This window comes from Dama dama, chromosome 13, assembly GCF_033118175.1.
Source record: "Dama dama isolate Ldn47 chromosome 13, ASM3311817v1, whole genome shotgun sequence".
Taxonomy (NCBI): domain Eukaryota; kingdom Metazoa; phylum Chordata; class Mammalia; order Artiodactyla; family Cervidae; genus Dama; species Dama dama.
The window spans coordinates 64,892,529-64,918,010 of NC_083693.1; the positions used below are offsets into that span (position 1 = coordinate 64,892,529).

The 25,482-nt window shown below is 54.3% G+C and overlaps 1 protein-coding gene across 2 annotated transcripts in view; it reads right to left on the reverse strand.

Moving 5' to 3' along the window:
* Positions 1–25,482, reverse strand: part of ITPK1 (inositol-tetrakisphosphate 1-kinase) — a 157,135-nt gene that overhangs the window by 29,254 nt on the left and 102,399 nt on the right. For both annotated transcript variants that reach the window (XM_061159325.1, XM_061159326.1), the window contains exon 4: positions 12,891–13,008. In XM_061159325.1, coding sequence (XP_061015308.1) covers positions 12,891–13,008 — 118 coding nt within the window. The remainder of the gene's footprint in view (positions 1–12,890; positions 13,009–25,482) is intronic.

A 25,482-nucleotide genomic window follows, 5' to 3' on the forward strand; every position in this document is an offset into this window, starting at 1 on the left:
CATTTATGTTTGTGCCAATTTTCCTCCACCGTAGACAGGGCTGAACATCTCTCATGCATGATAAGGCTTGGGGCTTGAAATAAATCATTTTCTGCAGTCACGTGCCCAGGAGCTGGGGGCCCAGGGCCCCCTGGAATCAGCATTTCTATGGTTCTTGCCACAGAGTCATGTTGTTCCCCAGAGGGACCACAGGAGTTTCCTGGGGAACCAGCAATGAGGGGTCTTGACCATGCTTTTCCAGCCCTAGGGAGCACGGTTTTCAGAAACTTGGGCAGAACTTTCATGAGGGAGGGTGACATAGTGAGTGGTCCCACCCCCTACACAGGTCACTCTGGGGCCTGCAGATCCCATGGCAGAGGGAGCGAGGCACAGAGACCCAGGCTAGCTGGGGGAGCCCCAGGGCAAGGCCCGTGCATGACCCAGGGAGCAAAAGCCTGGGACGGGGGGCCTAGAGACCTGCATGCAAGTTCCAGCAGCTCTCCCCTGAGCCTGGGCAAGACCCAACCGTTCGAGTTATGGGTTCCTGATCAGTAGTAGACTGGCGGTCACGATTAATGACTCCTGTCTACTTCCTGGAGTTGCAAGGAAGAGGAGAAAGCACTGTGGAATCTGTACCCACTAAAGACGCCAGCTCCTGCACTTTCATGGTGGTCCAGTGATTACGAATCCACCTGCCAATGCCGGAGACACAGGTTCGATCCCTGGTCCAGGAAGAAGATTCCAATGCTGAGTGGCAACTAACTAAGCCTAACACACTGATTTCACAGGCCCTGGAGCCTCTGCACACACCGGACCCTCAGCCCTGCAAGCACCTTTGAGCCCCTTCTCGGCATGAGATGCTCTGGCTTGTCCTCCAAGCCTTGGGTCAGGCCACCTCCCTCCTCTAAGCATCACCTTCCCCACACCTGGTAGGAGCCGTCCCGCTGCCCCCCAGTGCATTCACAGGCCCCTGTGTGCCTGGGGTTTGAATCTTGGCTCCAACTCGTATCAGCCGCGTGACCCCAGCCAAGTAACTCTACTTCTGCCTCAGCTTCCTCACTGAAAAGAGGACAAGGGCAATAGTATCTACTGGTGACTCAGTGGTAAAGAATATGCTTTCAATGCAGAAGATGTGGGTTTGATCCCCGGGTTGGGAACAAACCCTGGAGAAGACAATGGCAACCCACTCCAGTATTCTCACCTAGGAAATCTCATGGACAGAGGAGCCTGGTGGGCTACAGTTCATGGGATTGCAAGAGTCGGACATGACTTAGTAACTAAATAACAACAGATATTTAAATGATGAAATAGTTCCTTAACACAGTTTCCTCTGGGAGGAGCAGTCCCATCTCAAGGGTCTGGGTAGCTGTATCGGCTTCAGCTGTATCACCCAACACAACCCATCCCAGGATCAAAGCTGGATGATCCCCTGGGACAGAACAAAATCGGTGGCCCAGTGCCAGGGTTTCTTCCTAGCTGCGGGAGTTTGTTAACCAAGGAGCCCCCTTCTGGACACCCTCCCCCCTGAACCATCCTCTCCCCACTGCGGCTACTCTAACCACACACCGCTGGATTCCTGGTGTTCTGCCCGCCTCACCTCCAGAGCCCACCGAGCCGGCACCGTGCACAGCGGCGGGATCCTGGATTGTCTTCTTAAAGTTCCCACCTACATACTGAGCTCAGCTCGATAATCATCCAAGTCAGATGTGAGTGAAGGTTCAAAGCCTTTTCGGGTCCCGGCAACCTGTTCCCGTTACAGGCTGCATGCTTAGTCACTGCAGTTTGGCTGACTCTTTGTGACCCCAGGGACTGTAGCCCCCCAGGCTCCTCTGTCCATGGGATTTTCCAGGCAAGAATACTGGAGTGGGTTGCCATGCCCTCCCCCAGGGGATCTTCCTGACCCAGGGATCAAACTCGCATTTCCTGTGTTGCAGGCAGATTCTTTCCCACAGAGCCACCTGGGAAGCCCGTGGGCTGCACACCGCGTCCCCGTAAATCCACATGCTGAAGGCCTGACTCTCAGGATCTCAGGACGTGCCTCTGTATTCGCAGACAGGACCTTCCAAGAAGTGATTAAATGAAAATGAGGTCATGCGGGTGACTAACGTCCTTGAGAAGAGGAGACAGGACACAGATGGAAGACTATGAGAAGACAGAGGGAGGAGGGCACCTACAAGTCAAGGAGAGAGGCCTCAGAGGAAACCAGCCCTGCCAGCACCCTGACCTTGGACTCCAGCCTCCAGAACTGTGAGAAAAGTAACTTCTGTAATTTAATTGCCCAGTCCGTGGTGCTCCGTTGAAGAAGCCCCGGCAATTACACTTCCCGCCTCCTCTCAGAGGGCACAACGAAGTTCACTCCCAGCCAAACCACAGCACCAAGCAGAGTGGTCTCCCCGTCATCCCCCGGCACACCCTTGGGACTCTCCTCCCCCCGCCCCCACCAGTTGGCAACAACCTACCCTGCCAGCATCGCCCAACCCCTTGAGGACAAGCTGTCTCATCACGATGACGCCTCCCAGCAGACACCCCCCAGCATCTTCTACCCACAGTCCTGCCTGTTCCACCATCATCTCTCTCCTGCACGGCTACCTTGTTCGGTCGCTCATCTCTGGTACCCTACTAAATGCCCACATGTTTGGGTTCTGACTCTGCAGCCAGACGGTACATTCCTTGGGGTCGGGACCTGGCCTGACCTCCCGCCCAGTGCTGTGCAGAGGAGGCAGCCCTCAAAAAGAACTCTCTGACAAGTGCACATGTGAGATGAACTGAAGATGGAATAAAAGTGAGCTGAGTCTGGAAACGAAAGGAGAAGGGGAGGGCGGAGAAGCACAACTGACCAGCACAGGGAAAGAAAGGCGGCGGTGGCCTGCAACTCCTCAACCGGCCGCCATGTGGCGCTGTCGGTCTGGCACAGCCCTGGTGACCGTGGCCGTGGGACCTGCGGGCTGGGCCTGGCCTGCCAACCTGCAGACCCCAGTGTCGATGACTCATCCAGTGCCAGATTGTCCAAAGTCACCTTCCCCCCGCCGTTATGCTGCTAGAGGGCAGGAGCCCCGTGTTCTTGAATCCTGATGGGGAAAGACGCTCTCTGTACATTCTGGGAGAACCAAGTTTCAGCCTGACAGCAGCTCTGAAAACAACTGGATGGCTTTTTGGCCTGTGGCGATGGCAGCCACCCAGTAATTCAGGACAGTCAGGTGGGAGGTGGGAAAGCACCACAGGCCTGGGCCAGGAGGAGGCGGTCAGGAAGGGCAGGACTGACAGGCCCACATATGAGAGGAGACAGAAGTGAGAACTGGTCTCTCTGATGTGGAGCCAGGCCTGGGCATCAAGACGGCACTGCCTGTCCTGACCTCGATTCTCCTGTTCCTGCTGTCCACTTATAATGTCTCGTCCACCGGCCCGGCCAGGAAGGGCTTTAGTATCCAGTCACTGCACCCCACATGCCTCCCCCAGGCAGTGCTCCATCCTCACCTCCTTGCTTTCTTCAGGAGGCATGCTTCCTGGGATGACACCCATGACCCCCCTCTCACCCTCCAATAAACCAATCTCCGCTGATTCCCTCCAGGGACACTCAGGAACTATTCCCTGCTCTGACCCAGCACGTCCCCTAGCACCTGCTTCCAGTTCACTCTGCATTCTCTTTACCAAAGGTGACTCAGCTCTGCCTGCAGCCCCAGGGGCCCTGGAGGCACAGGGGCCTGGATCTGTGTGGGGATTTGTGTCAGGCGTCAAAAGGCTGGAAATACCTGGACGATGGTGACATCATCACGCCTCTTCAGGCCCATCCATAGCCCCAGGTGAGATGAGACTGAAATAACACATTTTAAGACAGTAAAGTTCCAGCCGCGTGCCCTGGGGATGCGGGGACTGGGGAGCCTGACTCACGGGAACCACGTGGAAATCTGCCAGGGCTTTGGGCTGGATCCCAGGAGAGGCCCACCCTCGTCCATAGAGCCCCTCGCAGGTCATGGGTATACGCAGTGGTGAGCAGGGTGCCTGGGTCCCAATCATGGGTCTACTGTCTCTCCCTGGGCTGGCCACCTCTTTGTGCCTCTGTTTCCACAGCTCCAAGAATGGGGGGGGGGGCGCGGTGAAAAATATTGGTAACTACTCCCTAGGCTGCTGGTGAAGACGTGAGGACCCCTGAGTCACCGTGAGTGGCCGTGCAGGGAGACGCGCCACGTAAGGCTTGACTGCCGTGAGTCGGCATTGGTCTGCTCCTCCTTGGGCAGAGGTCCAGCCCGGGCGTCCCTTCTGAACCCACAATGGGGTCAAGGGCCCCTCTGGAGCGAGGGCTGTCTCAGGTGCCACGTGCGGTACCCACTCTGGTAAAAGGGAGGAGAGGGGCCCTGTCCACTGCTCGGGCCCCGCGGGGCTCAGACAGAGCTGGAGGGTGAGCGAGGCTCATGGCCAGCCTTGCAAGGGAGCTGGGTCCCGAGGCAGCAGGGGCGGGCCTTCCCCAGGCATGACTGGGCACGGCTCACTGTCCAGTTCACCTGGCGTGTCTGCGGGGAAGCAGGGCCTGACACCTCGGAGGGTCACGTGAGGACAGTGCATGTGAGGAAGGGCCCGGGCTCTGTCTACTCGGGCCCCTGGCCACACAGATCAGGCAGTGACCCGGGGGCCTCAGGGCCCGGAACCAGCTCCGACGGTGCCCCTCCCCAGAGCCCTCTGAGGGGAGGCAGAGAGAGGCAGCACGTCCCAGGTGTAGACAGGCTCACGCTGTCTCCCTGCCCCTTACAAAGGGCAGGGGGCGAGGGGATGAGAGGGGACCTGGCAGGACTGCTGTGCGGGGGCCCCGCCTGGGGCTGCCTGAGGCACCAGGAGGGCTGGACACACGCCGAGGCCGCTTGAAGGTGGGGGGGGACCGTGAGACGGAATAGGGGGGCCTGTATTCTCTCAGAGAGCGCCCCCTGCTGACAGCCCGCAGAGACACTGCACCTCAGTCCTACAGCCGCAAGGAACTGGGTGCTCGCCGCCAACAAGCGCAAGCCCGGGCGCGGGTTCTTCCTCAGGGCGTTCGGATGAGAACTCAGCCCTGCTGACACCTTGATTCCCATCTGTGACTTCCTGAGACCAGAGACCAACCATGCCAGGTAGAATTCTCACCTACCAAACTGCGAGATAACAAGCGGCAGGCCTGGGGGTGGGGGGGAAGGCGGGGGCGAAGTTTCTAAAAGTCACTCAGCTTGTAGTGACCCATCATGCAGCAATAGGAAACTCATAGGCTTGGTTACTGAGAGTTTTCAAAGAGGGACCTTCACTGTGCTATTTGGAGACACCAGGTAGCAGGGTGGGGGCATTTCAGTAATGCCTACTGTCCCTACCCTGCTTCCTGGAGGCTTCTGAAGGGCCTCCCTTAGGCCCAGCTGCAGCTTCCACCTCCCTGCTAGCAGCCTGATCCTTGGCTCGCCAGCTACAGGCTTGCTGTGGGGAACCAGATTGAAATTATTGGAGGGGGTGGCTTCTGGGCACAGACAGAGGGGAACAAAGGCCACAGGTCTGACAGGCCCCGTCTGACACAGTCCTGGTCAGCTGGACAAGCAGTCTCCCTCCCATCTGACTCAGCTAATGACCTGTTTCATCTTGAGGGGACACAGTGCTACTTGCGCCGGGCATGCTCGAGGCCAGGATCGAGTAAGCCAGACACGGGCTGGCGGAGACAGGGACATTCCTGAGTCCTGTTCCAGCTTATGGAAACGGCTGCTGGAAACGCGGATTAACTCTGTGGCAGCTGTTTGCGCTGATTTATGGCCCCTTCCGGACCCAAAGGCTTGCTGCCCCACTCAGCTCTGACTCCCAAAACGCAGCAGCCTTTTTCATTTTCAAAACGTTTTTAAAAATATTTGAAGTGCTCTCTCTGGTCATACACATTCTAAAAGCAGAATAGAAAATGTTAGCTTGGCCCAGTGCAAAGATGAAGCTGCCAGCAACAAAACAGTCCATATTTTAAAACAATGACACATGAGACTTCCCCGGTGGTCCACTAGTTAAGGCTCCACCTTCCAACACAGGAGGTGCAGGTTCGATCCTTGGCTGGGGAGTTAAGATCTCACATACCTCCTAGCCAAAACCCCAAAACATAACACAGAAGCGATGTTGTAACAAATTCAATAAAGACTTTATATATGGTCCACATAAAAAAAAAATCTTAAAGAAAAAATGAGACAACATCCTTAATCCCAAAAGTGGCTCTAACCAATCAATAAGAAAAAGACCACCAACCCAAGAGAAAATGGGCAACTAACATGAAAAGATTCATACACAGAAGAAACACAAAGGGCCAACAGACACATGAAGAAATGTGCGATCTTGTCAATAACAGAAGAAATGTAAATGAAAGTCAGACAGCTATCATTTCTCCAGCAGCCGTGTACAATGGGGCGAAAAATTTGTTCAGGCTTTTTGAAGAACAATCCAGCAATATCCACAAGGTGAGAGATGTTTACAGTAGCCTTTGGGAAATTCCACTTCTAAGGATTAATTTTACAGAACTCTGCAGAGACCTGTGTTGACTATAGCTCAGTCGGTTAGGAAAAAAAAATCCAAATCAAACTGGAATGACTCAATGAGGTCAGTATAATTGAATAAACTATGGTTTTTTTTTTCCCATTCACGTGCTGAAATATGATGTTGCCATCAAAAAGGGCAGACCAGACCTACTCCTCTTCATGTTTGTGGGCTGACATGGAAAGAAGCCAAAACATATATTCAGTGGAAAAAGGAAGTTATATGAGAACATAAGTATTAGGATGCCCTTTCTTTCTTTCTTTTTTAAGCACACACATATTTGCACATGTATGAGAAGGGCCTAGAAGGATGGATTCCATACTTAAGACAGGCAGCCTCTGGGAAGAAAGGAGTGGGCTCAACAGGTGTGAGAATCACCAAGAATCAGGGCCCTGCCTGCTGACAGAGGGTATTCAGGACCAGTTACCGTGCAGGCCTGGCGGACAGCAGCCTTCCAGTCCAGCAATTCCTGGGGTGTGCTGGGTGGAGCAGACCTCTTCTCAGAAGCACGATAAAAACAAGGAGGGGGACCCATAACCCATGAGGTGGAAAGGGCTAAACACTGGAGGTGTGGCTCCCCCAGAAAGAGCCCTGGACTGAGCTGGAGACCAGACCCCAGTCCTGCGGGGTGGGCAGGCCGACACCTGGGGGGCAGGGCAGGTAGCTGTCTCAGGGGTCAGCTCCTCACAAGCCCACTTGCAAGGTGTGTGTGAAGCATTTTCCTAGTGGGTTCATCCAAAACTTCTGCCTCCTGCACAAAAGCAGGGCTGGAAGCTGATCCTAAGTCAGGAGCAACGGCCCGAGGGGGCTACACCACTCTCCTCTTCGTCCTCCAAGACTCCAGGCCCTCCTACTGACCACCAGCTCTGCCGCGTGCCTCCCCCCGAGCCCCAGGCGCGCTGTGGGACCCAGGAGAGGAGCTGAGAGCACCTGGGCGCCCAGCTCTGGGCTGCGGCCCCTGCAGAGGGCAGGGCCAGGCCTTCCCCATGCTTCCCCGCTGCCACCCCCCGACTTGAAGCGAAGGCAACCCCTGCATCACAGATGAGCGAACGACTCAGAGAGGCCCAGTGACTGCCCAGGCCACACGGGCAGGGCTGAGATTTGAGCCCAGGCTTGCCAGGGCCAAACCCTGTTCTTTTCCACTACCATGTGTCACTAACCTCAAAAAGGACAGCACTTTCGTTTCCTCAATCAACTGTAGGAGGCAGAGACTCCGTGACGGAAGCCGGGCCCCTGTCTGGAAAATGCCATCGCCTGGACACCAGGGGGCGCCCAGGAGCAGGGCCAGAGCCCCCAGCGCGTCCACCGTGTCCTCAGTCCGAGCGCAGGTGAGGAGAGGCAGTCCACGCAGGGGCCAGGAGCGGAATTCAGGAAGCACTGGCCAAGAGGATACCCGGAGGGACTGGTTCAGATTCCAGCTCTGCACACAGTAGCTCTGTGGCCTGAACCAATTAGACTCAAGGGACATCAGTAAGCTCACCGCTCCGGGGGGTAACCGTAGTGCCTTTCTCAGAGGGGTCACCGTGAGGATTAGATTAGCTAATATAGTGCCTGGCATGCAGCCAGTGCAGCCAGGGTCAGCTTCCTGAGCGCTGACAAAGCGGCCCCGGAGACCTGCAAGCCGCACAACACAGGGGCTGCAGGCAGACCCGGGCCTGGGCCTTGAATCCAAGGCCTCTCTCGCTGTCTCCTCTCCAACCAACAGCCCTATGCAGCTCCCCAAGGGTGGACAGTTGGCCCCCACCCCTGAGTAAGAGCCCCCCGGCTCGACCACACACACCCACCCGAGGCAGCTGCTCTGCGGGGATCATTTCTCCCAGGCTCTTCGGCAAGTTATTTTCTCTTTGCTTGGGGTCTGGATTATTCCAATTTACCCCAGCCTCCAAACAGCCTCCAAGATGAGTCCTGATTAAATTCCCACAAAACCCACGGGCAGAGATGCTCGATCTGCAGAGGGCACCCCCCTTCCCCAGGGAGGCCCAGCATCCGATGGCCATCTGTCATCCCCCAGAGTAAGCGTGTGCGGGAGCTGCCGGGGGAGCTGCCTCGCGCCCACAGCCGTCTCGGAAGGGCTTCTGCGCCTTCCACTCGGTGGTCTGAGACCCTTCACCAGCTGCTGCCCCCGGGGCCAAGGACACACACCCACATCATCCGGTAACAGCCCAGCTTTCTCAGCCATCACTCCAGCCAGTTTAAGAGCCGGCTAGAGCCTCGCCTGGGATTGCGTGGCCTGGGGCAGCAGGGCCAGGCCTTGGGCTCTGGACTTCCGCCTCAAAACCCCAGCCCCGGGCAGCAAAGCAGGTGCCCGTGAGACGAGGCCTGCAGATGCGTGTCTAGCAATCTTGGCTGGTGACGCAGCCTCCCCACCTCCCCTCAGGCCTGCAGCAGGCAATGTTCAACCTCCAGGAAGCTCCTGTCCTCGGCTTGAACTGGATCCAAGTTCAGGGCCATCTGTGCCTCTGGTAAAGGGTGTGGGTGCAGCCCCACCCAGAAGGCATCATCCATGTGGGAAACCTATGGCCCAAGAACCCTGGGGTGGGTCCCTCTGTAAGCCTACTGACCTCATGCTCTATGTTAGCTGGGCACAAGGTTGCCCAGAATAAAGACCACAGTCCCCAATTCCCTTGCACCTCAGTAGGTAACTCAGTTCTGGCCAATGAACAGAGAATCCCTGTAGCTTCCAGAATTTTTCCTTAAAAGATAGCCTGGGCTGTTTCCCTTTGCTTCCTCTTTCTTAGGCCCTCTCTATCCTAACATCTAGATTGTGGGTGTGGCAGGTGGAGTTTCAGCACCACCCTGGACCAGGAGGGGCCACACCAGAAGAACAAGGAGCTGGGGAAACTTGGGCTTTTATGTGAGAGAGAAACAAAGCCCCTCTCATTTAATACACCCTCCCCCAGGTCTCTGCTGTGGTAGCAACTATCTATGGGTTTGGGACGGACAGGTCTGAGGTAGGAAGGAGCCAGTCACCCACGGCCAGCTCTGAATTAGAAACGATGAACTCTGGGAGCACGGAACTGAGATGGTGCCAACTACGCCGAGGTCCTCAGACAGGTGAGGCTGGGAGCTCCCCGCAGCTGATGCTCTGCAGGGAGATGGATGGCCCACCTCAGTCCAAGGGCTCTGCCTGCTCTCCCCGGGGGCCCTCCCACATGTCACAGCCCACCGGGCCACCCCCACTGCAGAGCAGGGGGCCTTGGTCCCTCCCTGCAGCGCCTCCTCCATACCGCCCTGGCTTCTGTGCAGCCATCCGGGCTCTCTGAGGACAGGGACAGCCACCTTGGCACGGGGGTGGCAACAACTCCCAGGAGCCTCTGCCAAGCCCCTTCTCCCAACACAAAAGCGGTGTTGCTTGGACGGCTGTAATTGAGGAACTTAGAGGGTAATTACGGCCCTTTACTGCAGGGCCTCTAGGAATAGCGGGAGCAGGGTGGGGGCGGCCAGGGATGCGCTTCCCAGAGAAGGTGCTCTGCGACTCACAGATGCAGCCTCACCTCGGAGGACGGGACGTGGGAGCCAGCAGTGAACTGCCCTGGGTGAGCAGGAAAAGGCTCCAGGAAGCCCCAGCCTCTGCCTGCCCTCCTGGAAGAACACCAGCCCAGCTCGGCGTACACGATAAGGAAAACCCCGGGTGCAGCAGTCACGGCCCACCCACACAATTCCTGCTGGCCCAGGACCAAGCCGGTCTGGAGACTTGGGTCAACAAGTTCTCGCTGGGCCCTCTAGCGGGACACCCCCGCGCTGACCTCTCTTGCATTTGAGCTGAGTGGGGTCTGTCCTGTGTCCCCACTGGGGGCCAATCACCCGCCCCTCACACCTGTGCACCTTCCACAACAGGATAGAGGTGATGGCCATCAAGATCCATCCCTAGGCCATGTCTGCACTGCCTATCTAAAATGAATTCTCGTCTCACTCACCAGCTCACACACTTTCAAAGGCTGCTCACAAATGGGGTCCCCCAACCGTCCGAGGTGTTCCAAGTCTCCCCACCCCTGACCGGTGGTCCACAAGTTGACGCAAGTACCCAGTTCAGCTCCCTCCCCGCTTTGCTCAGACCCCTGCCCTGTCTGGGAGGCCCAAGCTGTCACCCCCTCAATATTTGCCCTCCCGAGAGTTAGTCCTGCTTCCTGTGTGCCCTTTAGGGGGTGAGCCTTTTGGGGGTGAGCATGTGAGTCTTGCCCCCAAACTCACATGCTCACACACTAGACCCAGGCTCACCTTTGACCCCCAGCCCTGTTTGTCTGCTCATAAAAACAGAGACAGACTCTTAAGAGCCAATCCGGACACCTCAGCCCTTTCCAGTGTAACAGGAGCAGGAAGAGTAGACCCCGTTGCTGGGTGACCCCATGGGCCAAGGCCCAAACTAAGAGCACTTCAGACATTATCGCAGGTACCCCGACTCCGGGCCCTGTGAATAAACTACTTTTTATCCATCTTACAGAAAACAGGCAAGGTCAGGTCAAGTGACTTGGCCAAGACCACAAGGCAGCAAGATTTGGAACCAAACTTAGTCTGTCTCCTCCTCAAAGTCTGAGCCTTTTGCTCTACAAAAGCCCTCTCGGCGGTACCCTCCCTAATCCCATCAGAAAGCATCACTCTTCTAATGGACTTGTTGCCTCTGCTGACCTGCAACTCTGCCCATTTACTGGGCCTTCTCATCTTTTACAGTCATCTCCTGTCCCTTCACAAATAGTTGTTGGCATCCAACGCACACTCTTCCTAGGAAGAGGCAGATTTCCATTCTAGAAGCATCGTTCGGCCAAAACATCATCACGGATCTTCCTTCTGCTCTAGGAGTACTGGTTGGACCCGGGAAGGAACGCAAAGAGACCAGAAGTTGAGATGGTCACCGATCACTCCAGACCCAAGGATGGAAGGATGCTAGCATGCTAAAGAAGCCTGCCTGCTTTGGGGCCTTTCAGGAAGTCACGTCCATGCTCTTTGTTGCTGTTGTTCAGTCACCCAGCTGTGTCCGACTCTTCACAACCCCATGGACTGCAGCAACGCCAGGTCGCCCTGTCCCTCACCATATCCCAGAGTTTGCCCAAGCTCATGCCCATGCTCTGTGCTTCCTGGTAAAGGCCAGCCACCCACAGCAAAGGGCCTTAAGACCTCCTCCAGGATGGCCAGGTCCAGCACCCAGCTCTTGTGCAGAGCAGGTTCCTTAGGTTCCTTAGAGAACCAAACGGGCATCGATTCCCCTGGCCAGGGTCCACAACTGCACCCGTGCCAGGGGCTTGCTAGATCCAGGGCCCTCTGACTACAGACACGGAAGTCAAGCTTAGGTGTTAGGAGCCAGGGAGCCTGAGGGGGAGAGACCTGGCTAGATTCTGGCTGGGCAGTTTCCAGGCTGTGTGATGCTGGTACATCAGTGAACCTCTCAGGACCTCCTCTGCCAGCCAGGGAGGATGACCTGGCCCACCCTGATGAGCACCAGCAGGGAGAAGGTAAGAGGAAGGCTAAGCCCAGTGCTGGGCACTCAGCAAGTACCCAATAAACGCTGCTCCTATCTCCCATGCTGGTGCTGTGAGCCAAGGCACCCAGCATCACCTGAACAACACACGCCTGGGGCCAAGTCACCACCCTGGTCGGGGTTCAAGGCAGCCCCCTGAGGCCACACACACACGACCCGGATAGCAGGAACAGGGGTGCCTCTCCCGCCTCAGAGATGAATCCTCACCCATCCCCAGGGCCCAGGAAAAGCACTTTAAAAAAAAAAAATTTTTTTTAAAGAACTCTATGCAGGGACTGTGTGGACCAGGCGGAGAATTAAGAGCTTACTGAGCATGAATCTTTCTGAAACGCCTTTCTCGTATAAACAGACACCTTGGGAAGGCAGTCTGACTTCTCTGGCGCTGCCCTGCCCGGGGATGCAGGGAGCCTGAGTCCTCTAGGGCAGAAGCCGGCAGCTGGCAGGAGACACTCCCGCAGCTAAGAGGGAGGTTCCAGCCTGCGAGAACAACACGTACCCCCGCGAGGTCCAGCCACCACAGGACATATCTCCACACATTTGATTAAAGGCCTCTAATTTCTCTGTTTGTCTCTTTTGCCCGGTTACATAACTCCCCTCGCCTGCCTGCCGCTGAGCTGTTCACACACTTCTGCTCTCTAACCACTGTGTTATCTGGATATTTCATCACACGCATGGGTTTAAGACAACAAAACAAAACTGTCTTGAAGTGGCGGGAGCTACTCTCACAAAAAGCACCCTGGGGCTTTCACTGTCTAACTCTGCCGGTCACGGAGGGAGAAGAAAAGGCCCTCCCCAGAAAGTACAGCTGCTTTCCTGTGTCAAAGTGCTTAAAACGACCAGACCCCATCTCCCACCCAAGCAAGGACCGCCTTAGGTTCACGAGGTGGGCCAACTGCCATCGGGGCCAAGCCACTCAAGTCCGTACCTTTCATGTAGGCCTCGATCTTCCGGATGAGCTCGTAGGACTTGGACCGGTCAAGCAGGGTCCTGATGGCAGGAAGAGGGTCCAGGACAATGGTCTCCGGGTGGGCATCGATGTATTCCTGGAAGGAAAACACACTCCTGGTTAGAGAAGGGAGACTGATGCTGAAACGGGGGGTGACAAGCAAGATTTCATCCCGAGTTTGCCCTCCCTGCATCCATCCCTGCGTTCTCTGTCCTCTCACCAGCCCTGACTTCTGGCTGAGGCATCACCTGGTCTCAGGACACAGGCTCCATCCTTAGCCCCACCGGGATCACATGACTTTGATTAGCCCAATCAGCGCCTTCCACTTCCTGGGGCTGCTGTCTCAGGAGAGGACATGTGACCAGAGTTCGTCCAATCAGAGGCAGGCTCAGCACTCTTGCAGGGAATGCTGGGACACTCTCCCTCCTGGAGGACAAGAGGAAGCTGGGAGACTGGGCAGCTGCGAGCAGTCATCCTAAGATCTGAAGGAGACAGGCCTGATGGAGCCAAGCTCAGAATAGAGCCCAAACTGAGAAACCAGAGCTGAGAAAAGGAGAACCACTGGGTTCTGATCAGCTGTTCAACTCCTGGAGGGAGCCCCACCGGAAACCAGACCTGCTCCCGGGGTGGGTTACATTCAATGAGTGGTCAGGACCCTGCCCTGATAAGGCTTCTGAGGCAAGGCTGGGGAGAGTGGGACGCCAGGATCCTGTAGGTCTGTGAGAAGTTGATGAGACCTGTGACATGGGCCAGCCACCTGACCCTCGGGTGCCCACTCCAACAAGTGCTTATTAATACCCACTAGCTTCACAGTAGGCCATGGACAGGCGAGCAGACCTGTGATAAGATGAGCCTTTGCAGCCTTTATTAGTCTTTACAGTCTTCTTGGGGAAATAACATTAACGCACATGAGGAACAAGAAACCATTATCTGTTAACAAGAATTCAACAAAAGACACAGGAAGATGTTTTCAGGAAAAAAAAAACACAGGGATCGTGGCCCTGCCATGGCGCTCCTCAATGCCTCGAGGATCCCTAAGCCAGTGGGCGAGAGCGGTCTGTCAGGCAGGCAAAGTAGAGAAGACCATCCCTCTGGCCCTAAAACTCTATGATGCTAAGGACAAAAGTGGGGGATGCTGGCGTGACAGGAAATGGGCTCAGAGAGGAGGCTGGGTATAAGGAAGGCCATTCACCAGCTGTTGTTGTTACTGTGGGTTGAACTGTGCACACCCAGCCTGAAATCTGTTCAAGTCCTAACCCCCGGTCCCTGTAAACGTGACCATGTTTGGAGAGAATGTCTTCAGAGATCGAATCAAGTTAGTGAAAGTGAAAAAGTCACTCAGTCGTGTCCGACTCTGCGACCCCACGGACTATACAGTCCACGGAATTTTCCAGGCCAGAATACTGCAGTGGGCAGCCTTTCCCTTCTCCAGGGGATCTTCCCAACCCAGGGATCGAACCCAGGTCTCCTGCATTGTAGGCGACTTCTTTACCAGCTGAGCCACAAGGGAATCAAGTTAACGTGAGGTCATATTGGATTTGGATGGACCCTCATCCATCGACTGGTATCTTCAAGACGAGGAAAATGGGGACACAGAGACACACAGGGAGAGGGCTGTGTGAAGATGGAGACCGTGAGTGAGGTCAGCTGCAAGGCAAGGATGGCCACAGCCACCATGACCCTCCTCCTCAGGACCTTCGGGAGGAACCAACTCCATAGACACCTGACTTCAGACTTCCAGCCTCCTTAACTGAGAGAATGACCTTCTGTTGTTTTAGGCCACTCTGGTACTTTGTTGTGGGAGCCCCAGGGAATAAACACACCAGCTTAATTCACCCTCCCCTCCGACTCCACAAGCTCCGTCTGTGAGGTCAGCAGAGGCCAGGGGAAAAGCCATAATGCTTCTTTTCTAGCAAACCTTATCAGCAAAAAGAGTGCGCCATTTGGATTATTCTTTTTTTTTTCCCAGTGAACCTGTTTTGGTTCCTAGGAATCATTTTTTAAGAGCTCTCAACACAAAAGCCAGAGATTCATATCTCCCTCTCTGAAATCTGCTCCCGCCTGGCGTTCCATACCAGAGTATCTGGTGATGGGCTCATTGGTGTCTTTTTTTTTTTAATGTCTCTGCTCCCGAGGGGTGGCCAGTACACACATCTGAGGAGGCCGTCCTCCTGTCCTCACACCTGTGAGGTCCACGGGACCTACATGCTCTCGCCCCGAGAATGTCCTCTCCAGCACACGTCTGCAGACCCAAGTACAGAAGAGAAGCTGCCTTCATGCCTTCTCCTCCTGAGAGCCTGGCCCGCTGCCCGGCTCATACAGACGGGCCAGTGGCTGGTAAGGCAGAGCCTGCATCTGGACCCACAGGGGACGTGGGGACGAGCTCGGAGGTGTCCTTCAGGAAGGTCTATTCAGGGCTGTCCTCAGGCCAAGGAGCCGTTCTCTCTGCTACGGCTGCGGCCTCACCTGTGTGCCTGTACCTCTCTGCTGCCAGATCCCCAGAGACAACTCTCCCTGTCGGGTACGGTTCCTTCCCCAGAGTGTGTTCCTCAGAACTAGGCCTACACTGACATCAGGGCCTGTCACTCATGAGACACCGAGACTGACATATACGATAGCAATCAGACCAATGTCCTCATGGTAAAAGGTCATCCACTCAAGTAAAGCAACTACATATACTCCAATACAAATTAATTATAAAAATAAACAAAAATGAAATGCTGAAATATTTTTTTTAAATACAGTTTGAAAAAAAATAAAAATAAAAATACAGTTTGAAGGGTGAATCTAAAAGAATAACGTAGGTAAACTTTGAGAGATTACTTGGAATTAGATTATGATGAACTTTATGATCAGGGCTTCCCAGGTGGCGCTAGTGGTAAAGAACCTGCCTGCCAACGCAAGGAGACATAAGAGACGCTGGTTCAATCCCTGGGTGGGGAAGATCCCCTAGAGGAGGGCATGGCAACCCACTCCAGTATTCCTGTCTGGAGAATCCCATGGACAGAGGAGCCTGGATGGCAACGGTCCCTAGGGTCACAAAGAGTCAGAGATGACTGAAGCGACTTAACAGGCATACACATGAATTTTATGATTCAGTTAAAGCAGATTAAACTCTACACTAAGGATTAAAGAAAAAGAAAAGGTTATCCACTCAACAAACTTCACATCACCCACAGTGCATCATGTATAGGGTGCAAACAACAATGGACAAATAACAGCCTTTGAAGGTTTCCCCTACTCAATCTGGCTGATGTATTCACGTTCTGAGTTATGAACTAAAAGTTCGTGATGCCCTTACCACCACTGCCCACCCCCTCACCCCTGAACCTGCAGGGAGCAGTCTGGCACAGAGGGAAGAGCGAGGGACCGAGAAACCCTGGCCCCTGGTTGCAGTCATCTTCCACTGTCACCCTGGATGAGCCACTTGGCATCTCTCGTCTGGATTTCCTTATCTGTGAATTACAAGTCTAAGCTGGAGAAGCCTAGGAACGGTGTTTATGCAGCATGCTTCAAGGCCATACATGAGGCTGTTCTGGAACAAAACGGGCAGCCACGTGGTAGCGACACTACAGGTAACGGCAGGGACACACACGCTCCCTGCCTTCCTTCAAAGGGGAGGCAGCATCGGAGACGTTGCTTCCGCCAGGCTGGCCCACTTCTCCCCCAACCAAACGGTCCAGCAAACCATGACCTCCTCTCCCCTCAAATGTCCCCACTGCAGTACTGAGAAGACTATCTGCAGAGTTGCCAGATAACACAAAGCTTGTTCTGGTCCCACTTTTGTTCATTTAGGGCAGTGGCCTCTATAGAGAGAACTCGGGCTCATTAAGACGTGAACTGAAGCCAAAGATGCTAGAAGAAACCAAAGTGGGAAAGATCTGACAAGCAGGCGCCAACAAGCTTTGGACCTGGGATGAAAGCATCAGCATTACCAGAAGAATTATTCCTGAACACGATCTCTTTCAGGACAAAGAAGGAGTTTTTTCCAATCACCCCACTATCCACAAGCGGATTTTCTTCCAAGCCTTTCAGTTTATCTATTGTATCGCGGGCCTCATGCATTTTTCACAAGTCTCTTAGAATTACCAAACACACTGCTGGAAGGGTGAGCGCACAGTATCATTTTATCACCACTTGGAGGAATAAAGGCCCAAACCATCTCCATGGCAAATGGTAAACACATTTCTGTTAGAAAGCCTGTCTTGAACACCTAGAAAGGGATTCTGGAAGTTAACTAGGAGGAGCCTGGCTTTGAGAAGCCAAGGCAAAAGAAACGCAGAAATACACAGCCTGGGGTCAGCAGGGCCAGGAGGAGGTTTAGATAATACTGACAAAGGGGCACAGACCAGCCAGATGCCCCCCAAGGCCCAAGGGGTTGCGAACCTGAGAGGGGGGCTGGGGAGGAGGCAGGCTGGGGTCAAGGTTTCCCCGCAGAGAATCTGAGCTGAACGAGAGGACTGAGATGAACACAGGAGATCCTGTTTCCTCTGCATTTACAGCCTGGCAAGGAGCAGGAATGCAACACGAGGATTAGCTCTCCTCTGAAGACAAAATGCAGGCGGGGTCCCGGGTTCAAATCCCGCCTCTGTCACCCTATGTCCGTGAAGAAGAACCTGGAATTAAATCTCTGGTGTTCCGTTTCCTGTGGGTAAATGTACATTCTGAATAAAACCTCTCTCAGGAAGCTGTGTGGACAATGAGGAGAGGATAGATATGAAAAGGGTAGGGGGAGTTCCCTGGTGTCTAATCGTTAGGACATGGTCCTTTCACCGCTGTGGCCCAGGTTCAGTCCCTGGTGGGGGAACTGAGATCCTACAAGCTATACAGTGCAACCAAAATAAATAAAAAATTTAAAAAAGAGTTGGCAGATATAAAACAAAAAGAATGCTCATGACTCTGTGGCATAGGGACCCTTAGGGCCCCACCTGACTGGGGGGTTGTGAGATGCTGTGCCCTGCCCCGTCCAGCAGACAGAGGGGCCAGGCCAGCTCCGCACTTAGGGCTGAGCAACTGGGCTGCCCTGCCCCAGGCTGGCCCCGCAGACACCCGGGGCACGACACGGTCCCCCGTCCACGGCAGCCACCCTCCACGGGCAGCTCGGGTCCTGACGGAGCCCAGCTGCCTGCTCCTCACAGGGCAGCAGGCGAGGCACCCAGTACCCGCCCCCTGGATCCTCAGGGGGTAACAGGGCTCTGGCCCACTTCTCCCAAACGCCACAGGTCTCTTTAGAGAGTGGTGGCACAGGGAACTGGGGCTTCCCTGGAGGCTCGGGTGATAAAGAATCTGCCTACGATGCAGGAGACCCAGGTTCGATTCCTGGATCAGGACGGTCACCTGGAGAAGGGAATGGCAACTCACTCCAGTTTTTTTGCCTGGAGAATCCCATGGACAGAGGAGCCTGGTGGGCGAATCAGACACGACTGAAGTGACTTAGCAGCAGTGGCACAGGAAACTATATTCAATCTCCTGTGATAAGCCATAATGGAAAAAAATATTTAAAAAGAATATATAACATCATACACACATGCTCTACATTGTGCTGTAGAGCAGAAATCAACACATTGTAAATCAACTCTGGTTCAAATAAAAAAAGAGAAAGTGGTGACTCACATTTTAGAGATGTGTACTAAAGCAATTTACAGGTTAAACACAATGTCTGGGATTTGCTTCACAAGGATCAGGTGCACGGGGTTGGGGAGGGAAGTAGGTGAGACACAGGTGAGAGGAGGGCGCCTGTAAGCTGCTGACCAGTGAGACCAGTGATGGACGGGGGAGGACACTGCCACATCCTCTCAAGCATTTTTAAATTTTCCAAAACAAAATGTCTAGGGGTGGGGAGGGAGGTGGGAGGGAGGTTCAAGCGGGAGGGGACATGTGTACACATGGCTGATTCACGTTGAGGTATGGCAGAAACCAGCACAATACTGTGAAGCAATTATCCTCCAATTAAAAATAAGTCAACTTGAAAAAAAGGAAAAAAAAAAAGTTTGGGGGGAAATGGGGGGAGTGGGGGAAGTAATGAAATCCTCCATCTTCAACTCCCGATCCCCCTAGCTGTGCCAGAAATGAGTTCAAACAGCAATGTGAACTTTCAGGAAGGAGCAGGAGGAGGCCACCCAGATGGGAAACACAATGAGAGATGACAGGGTGAAGATGATAATCAATAACAATAGTTGATCATAATTCGAAATACTAGCAGCTCCTATTTGCCCAGGACTGGCTACATGCAGGTCACTGGATAAAAGTGGTTCACAAGGACCATTATTAAGAAATCCCATGAGGTACGAGCTAAAACTATAAATCTCTTTGAAGAACACATTTCTGTAAATCTTCGAGACCTTGGATGAGACAATGGTTTCCGAGATATGACACAAAAAGTACAGACAAAAACAAAAACAATAACTAAACTGGACATCATCCACATCAGGAGCTTCTGTGTCCAGGATGCCACCTGCCTCGGACCTGGTGCTCTGGAGCGAGGGAGGGCCTGGGCACGGCCTCACCTCATCATGCTCAGGACCCAGGAAGGCGAAGCCTGCTCACGGGGTCCTCTAACCCCGACAGGAGGACTCGGGATTCAGACGTGAGGGACAGGTGGAAATCAACGCCTCTGAGGGTTGGGGGAGCTGGGATGGAAGAAGGACCACCGCACAGCAAGCTGGGCATCCCGGCTCTTCCCTGGGCCTCAGCTTCCTTCTCCATCAAGCAAAGGTCACTGCTGGGAAGAGGTTACATGTGTTAAGAGAGCTGAAGCCACCAGACTCGGTACAATCCTGTCTTCCCCACTGGTGAGGCTGGGCTTCCGTGAGCCTCAGTCCTCACCTGTGCAGCTGAGCCGGGCAGGTCTAGAACAGCAAACAGAAGACGGAAGCCTGGGGCCAGTGAGGGGGAGGACCATGGAGAGCCCGGGAGCGGCCCGGACCCCCCACGAACGAGCGGTCTCCTACTGGGTCTCCGGGTGGCCGGCTGTATGAAAGATGGTTTCCTGGGCAGTCACATCCAGCAGACATTTAGGCAAGCCCCACAGCAGGAGGAGCCGAAGGCCCTGTCCTCAGGGTGCTCTCAACCTCCACGGAGGCTGGACAAGGAGCAGCACGTGGATGCTAAGAGGGGAGCATGTGCAGGGCTGGGTGAGCTAAGTGCCCACTCCCCAGCAAGCATTCTGCATGTTAACCTGCAGCCTGGAGGGAGAGGCAGAGGAGTTTTTGGAAGAATTTCAGAAAAATTCCTGCTGGCCAGGTTGGAAGCCATTCCTGAAACAAGGTATTTGATAGCACTTAGTTGGCTGGAGAAAAGTCCATCTCCAGGTTTGGTAACCAGCCTCCTTCCCTCCAGTGGCCTGTCCCCCACCCCAGGAAGAGGATGTCACATGGGAGGACAGGAGCTCTGCACCCTGAGCAGGAGGGGAGCTCACTGCCCGAGGCTGAGGACAGAGAGGGGCGGGGCAGGGCAGGGCTGGGCTGGACCAGGCTCAGGGGAGTGGCACTGCTCTTCTGCTTGATGGGGTGCTAGGTACACGGCCTATCTCTGTGGCAAAAAGTCATCAAGCTGCGCACCACATGTGCACCTTCCCCTATGTATGTTATACTTCAGTTTTTAAGGGGGCGCGGGCGAGGTGGGAAGCAAGCATTAGACTAAACAGCAAGGCTCTGGTTGCAGTTCCTGCTCAGCACTATGGCCTGCCTGGTGCTCACCCTGTCTAGGACTCCATTTCCCACGTAAAGTGGATCAAAAAGGGAAAATGGGACCCAATTCCACCATGCACCGCGCCCCCCTCCCCGCCATGGCCCTGGCAGCCATCAATGGATAGTGGCGGTGACCCCTTGGGAGTGACAACAACCTTCTGTGCTGACCCCAGGGGGATTTCGGAATCCGGGTCATCATGTGGTTCCAGAAGCAGATAAGCATCGGCATCAGATAGATTCCACATACCACACACAGAACACATTCTCCAGGCAGACTCCCAGGATCCCAGGAGTCAAGGTCTGCGTTTCAGTTAACAGCCACCAAACGAACACTGAGGAAGAACTGAAATTACTTCCTTGTGGCTGTTAAAAATTACTTGCGGGGTTTTTTTACGGGAACGGAGGTGATCTTAGGCTTACTCAGCATAATCTCACTCCTTCTGGCTCTTCCTGAGAGCATGACCCGAGCCCGGATGGTTGAGCTGATGCCACAAAGCCTGGCTGTTTAGTGGGCTCCTCCCACACCAAGTGGTGGGTGAAAGCCAGGAAGCTTCTGGTTCCTGAGGTCTTGATATCACGATGGGGGTCCTGGCAGGATGCTCGGATGTGTGACTACTATTGACAGTTACAACAGTAATCATGATAGCAGCTAAGTTTTCCTAAACACTCAGCAAGCGCAGGACAATGTCCTACACCTTGCAGGAACTGACCTTTTATTCGTCACAACAACCCTATGCAGTAGGTCCTATGAGCAGCCCCATTGGACAGACAGAGAAACTGAGGCTCAGAGACCCTCAGTACCTTGCCCAGGCTCTCCCAGCTAGGAAGTAGCCAAGCTAGGATCTGAATCCACGCCCTTCGGCTCCAAAGCCCTCCAGCCTGTGAAACAAGGCGCGGCAAACCTGGCTAAACAAAAAGAAGCATCTCAGTTTTAGCTGCAAGCCCAGGTCACTCAGGTTCATTCATTTTTCTAGAATTTTCCATTATTTATTTATTTATTTACATAAAACAGAAAAGACTGGGCACTCTTAACACGGGCCCACAGATAACCATGCGGTGAGGTAGAACCTTTCCTTAAGCATCAAGTCATGATGGTTTAGTGGAAAGAAAACTATACTGGGAATCAAGGGCCCCAGGGTCTTCGACTCTTGGTGTCATGAACTAATTTTGTGACTTGCAAAAAAAATTACATTTTCTCAGATATGAAAACTTTAAAATTTATGTTAAAAGGAAAAAAGCAATAAGCCTTTCTCATGTTCTGCCAAGCCAAGCTGAGGCCTTTAGCCTGGTGGTTCTGCCGTGAGGCCGGGCACCTGCAAGTGGGGTCAGCTCAGGGAAACGATAAAAGAAGAGGAAAGGCTGTGGGCTTACCTGCTCCTCCTACCACCCCAGGGACTGCACCCTGGTTCACCCCGCTTCCAAAGGCCCCCAGGACCTGGGGCAGTCTGCATCTCTCCCCAACCCTGGGTCCAGACAAACTGGAAGACAGACACTTCCTGGAGGAGCAGGCAAACTACATGGCCGGACACCAGAGTCCACAGCGGCCTCTGTGAGGAGAAGCCACATGGCACCGAGGGAAGGACACATGCTGGGCACACAGGCGGGTGGCCGTGGGCGCTGCAGGCTGAGGGAATGGGCCCCCGGAGGGAGGTCTAAGACTGCGGCTGCGGCAGCAGCAACGCCCCCTTCAGAGGCACAAACGCGCTTCTGCAGAGAGTGAGACCTGTCACTGAGAGGGCGGCTCCAGGTGACGATGAGATCATGAGGCGGGCTGAGCAGAGCTTTCTGGAGAACCACCAACCAATCCTCTGGGCAAACCACTGATACCTGTCATCAGCTGAGGCCAGGACCTGAGGTCTCCCCAGGCAAAGCCTTCTGACACCACTCCGAATACCTGCCTGTTCATTAGAGCTTACAGAAAACCACGTATCAAACATACTCCTAAAGAACCCACGTTAGGCCCCAGTGCCATGAGGTCACACAATGTGCCAGGCAGCCATGGCCCTAGCTAAACCCTAGCATGCAAAGCTGCTCAACACTCATACGCTGAGGGTCTAAAGAGGTAGTGGGATTTGGAACAAGGCTGGGTCTGACTCCTGCAGCTAAGCCTTGAGAGTGGGCTCCCAGGAGCCAAGAGAAGGTTGTGGCAGCATCCAGAATATACCAGAATATATATATATTCACGTATACCAGAATATACAATGGACTGCCAAGTCCAGCCACACAGAGTGTCATCTGCAGTCTACTGACCTGTGCATGTAGTGTACAACCTGCGTGACTGTCCCTGACAGTCAGCCAAGGTTTGAACCTTCCAATCACTGGCAGACCACTTCTATCAGGCCAGCCACAGCACTGGGACAGTCCTGATCTCAGCACCAGGACTCTGAGACACTGTGAAAGGTCAGGTGCAGGCAGAGTCTAGAAATTTGGGTTCAGGTCCTAGAATCGCCAATAACTTCACGTGTGCTTCCAAAGGTCACAAGCTATTTGGACCTCAGTGTTCTTATCCATAAACCAAAGAGTCAGCATAACATTTATAATATCCATTCTGACTCTTAAATTCTAGGATTTGTTGGTTCCACGATGTGATAAACAAAGAAGACAGCTCTTCAGGTACCGAATGGAGCCAGACCAGTACACAGGGGCCCCGGGCCTGCTGCCCTTGAGCGCGGGCACAGCATGGTGACCGCAACGGACGACCTCGCCGGGGCAGTAGGATGGAGCAGAGGGAAGAAAGCCAGAAGGACGGCACACGAGTGACAGACAGACGACGGCTCCAGGTCGGGGACAGATGCCCACCCGCTAGCTCGACTAAGCCCACACGCACCCCGAGACTTTTCTCTGCCATCACCAGATGCCTCTCCATCCCCCCTCAAACAAGCCGGGCATCTAGATGACACCCCGCACTCACTGCTGCCTCTCTAACTCTTCCCGAATGGCTCCCGGGGAGAGCAGGGCCTCCCACCAGCAGGCGCCTCCATCTTAATGAAACCTCGTTTGTATTCCAGAGAGCTCTCAAGTGTCTGAGCGCCCAGCCTGAGGCCTCCCAGACAGCCTGAGGCCTCCCAGACAGCACGAGACTAGGGAGAGTGACAGCCCGTGTGTGTGTGACGGGGTGTGTGTGTGTGTGTGTGTGTGTGTGTGTGTGACCAGGGAGAGTGATAGCCCGTGTGTGTGTGTGTGACGGGGTGTGTGTGTGTGTGTGTGAGTGACCAGGGAGAGTGACAGCCCGTGTGTGTGTGTGTGACGGGGGGTGTGTGTGTGTGTGTGTGTGTGTGAGAGTGACCAGGGAGAGTGACAGCCCGTGTGTGTGTGTGTGACGGGGTGTGTGTGTGTGTGTGTGAGTGACCAGGGAGAGTGACAGCCCGTGTGTGTGTGTGTGACGGGGTGTGTGTGTGTGTGTGTGTGTGTGAGTGACCAGGGAGAGTGACAGCCCGTGTGTGTGTGTGTGACGGGGTGTGTGTGTGTGTGTGTGTGTGTGAGTGACCAGGGAGAGTGACAGCCCGTGTGTGTGTGTGTGACAGTGTGTGTGTGTGTGTGTGTGTGTGTGAGTGACCAGGGAGAGTGACAGCATGTGTGTGTGTGTGACGGCGTGTGTGTGTGTGTGTGTGTGAGTGACCAGGGAGAGTGACAGCCCGTGTGTGTGTGTGTGTGTGTGTGTGTGTGTGTGTATGTGTCTGTGTGTGTGTGTGACCAGGGAGAGTGACAGCCCATGTGTGTGTGTGTGTGTGTGTGTGTGTGAGACCAGGGAAAGTGACAGCCCGTGTGTGTGTGTGTGTGTGTCTGTGTATGTCTGTGTATGTGTGTGTCTCTGTGTGTGTGTGTCTGTGTGTATGTGTGTGTCTGTGTGTGTGTGTGTCTGTGTGTGTCTGTGTATTTGTGTGTGTGTGTCTGTGTGTGTGTGTGTCTGTGTCTGTGTGTGTATGTCTGTGTCTGTGTGTGTATGTGTCTGTGTGTGTGTGTGACCAGGGAGAGTGACAGCCCGTGTGTGTGTCTGTGTGTGTGTCTGTGTGTGTATGTCTATGTGTGTATGTCTGTGTGTGTGTGTGACCAGGGAGAGTGACAGCCCGTGTGTGTGTGTCTGTGTGTGTGTGTGACCAGGGAGAGTGACAGCCCGTGTGTGTGTCTGTGTGTGTGTCTGTGTGTGTATGTCTATGTGTGTGTGTCTGTGTGTGTGTGAGACCAGGGAGAGTGACAGCCCGTGTGTGTGTGTGTGACGGTGTGTGTGTGTGTGTGTGTGTGTGTGTGTGTGAGTGACCAGGGAGAGTGACAGCCCGTGTGTGTGTGTGTGACGGGGTGTGTATGTGTGTGTGTGTGTGTGTGAGTGACCAGGGAGAGTGACAGCATGTGTGTGTGTGTGACGGCGTGTGTGTGTGTGTGTGTGAGTGACCAGGGAGAGTGACAGCCCATGTGTGTGTGTGTGTCTGTGTGTGTATGTGTCTGTGTGTGTGTGTGACCAGGGAAAGTGACAGCCCGTGTGTGTGTGTGTGTGTGTGTGTGTGTGTGTGAGACCAGGGAAAGTGACAGCCCGTGTGTGTGTGTGTGTGTGTGTGTGTGTGTGTGTGTGTGTGTCTGTGTGTGTATGTCTGTGTCTGTGTGTGTATGTGTCTGTGTGTGTGTGTGACCAGGGAGAGTGACAGCCCGTGTGTGTGTCTGTGTGTGTGTGTCTATGTGTGTGTGTCTGTGTGTGTGTGTGACCAGGGAGAGTGACAGCCCGTGTGTGTGTGTGTGTGTGTGTGTGTGTGTGTGTGTGACCAGGGAGAGTGACAGCCCGTGTGTGTGTCTGTGTGTGTGTCTGTGTGTGTATGTCTATGTGTGTGTGTCTGTGTGTGTGTGTGACCAGGGAGAGTGACAGCCCGTGTGTGTGTGTCTGTGTGTGTGTG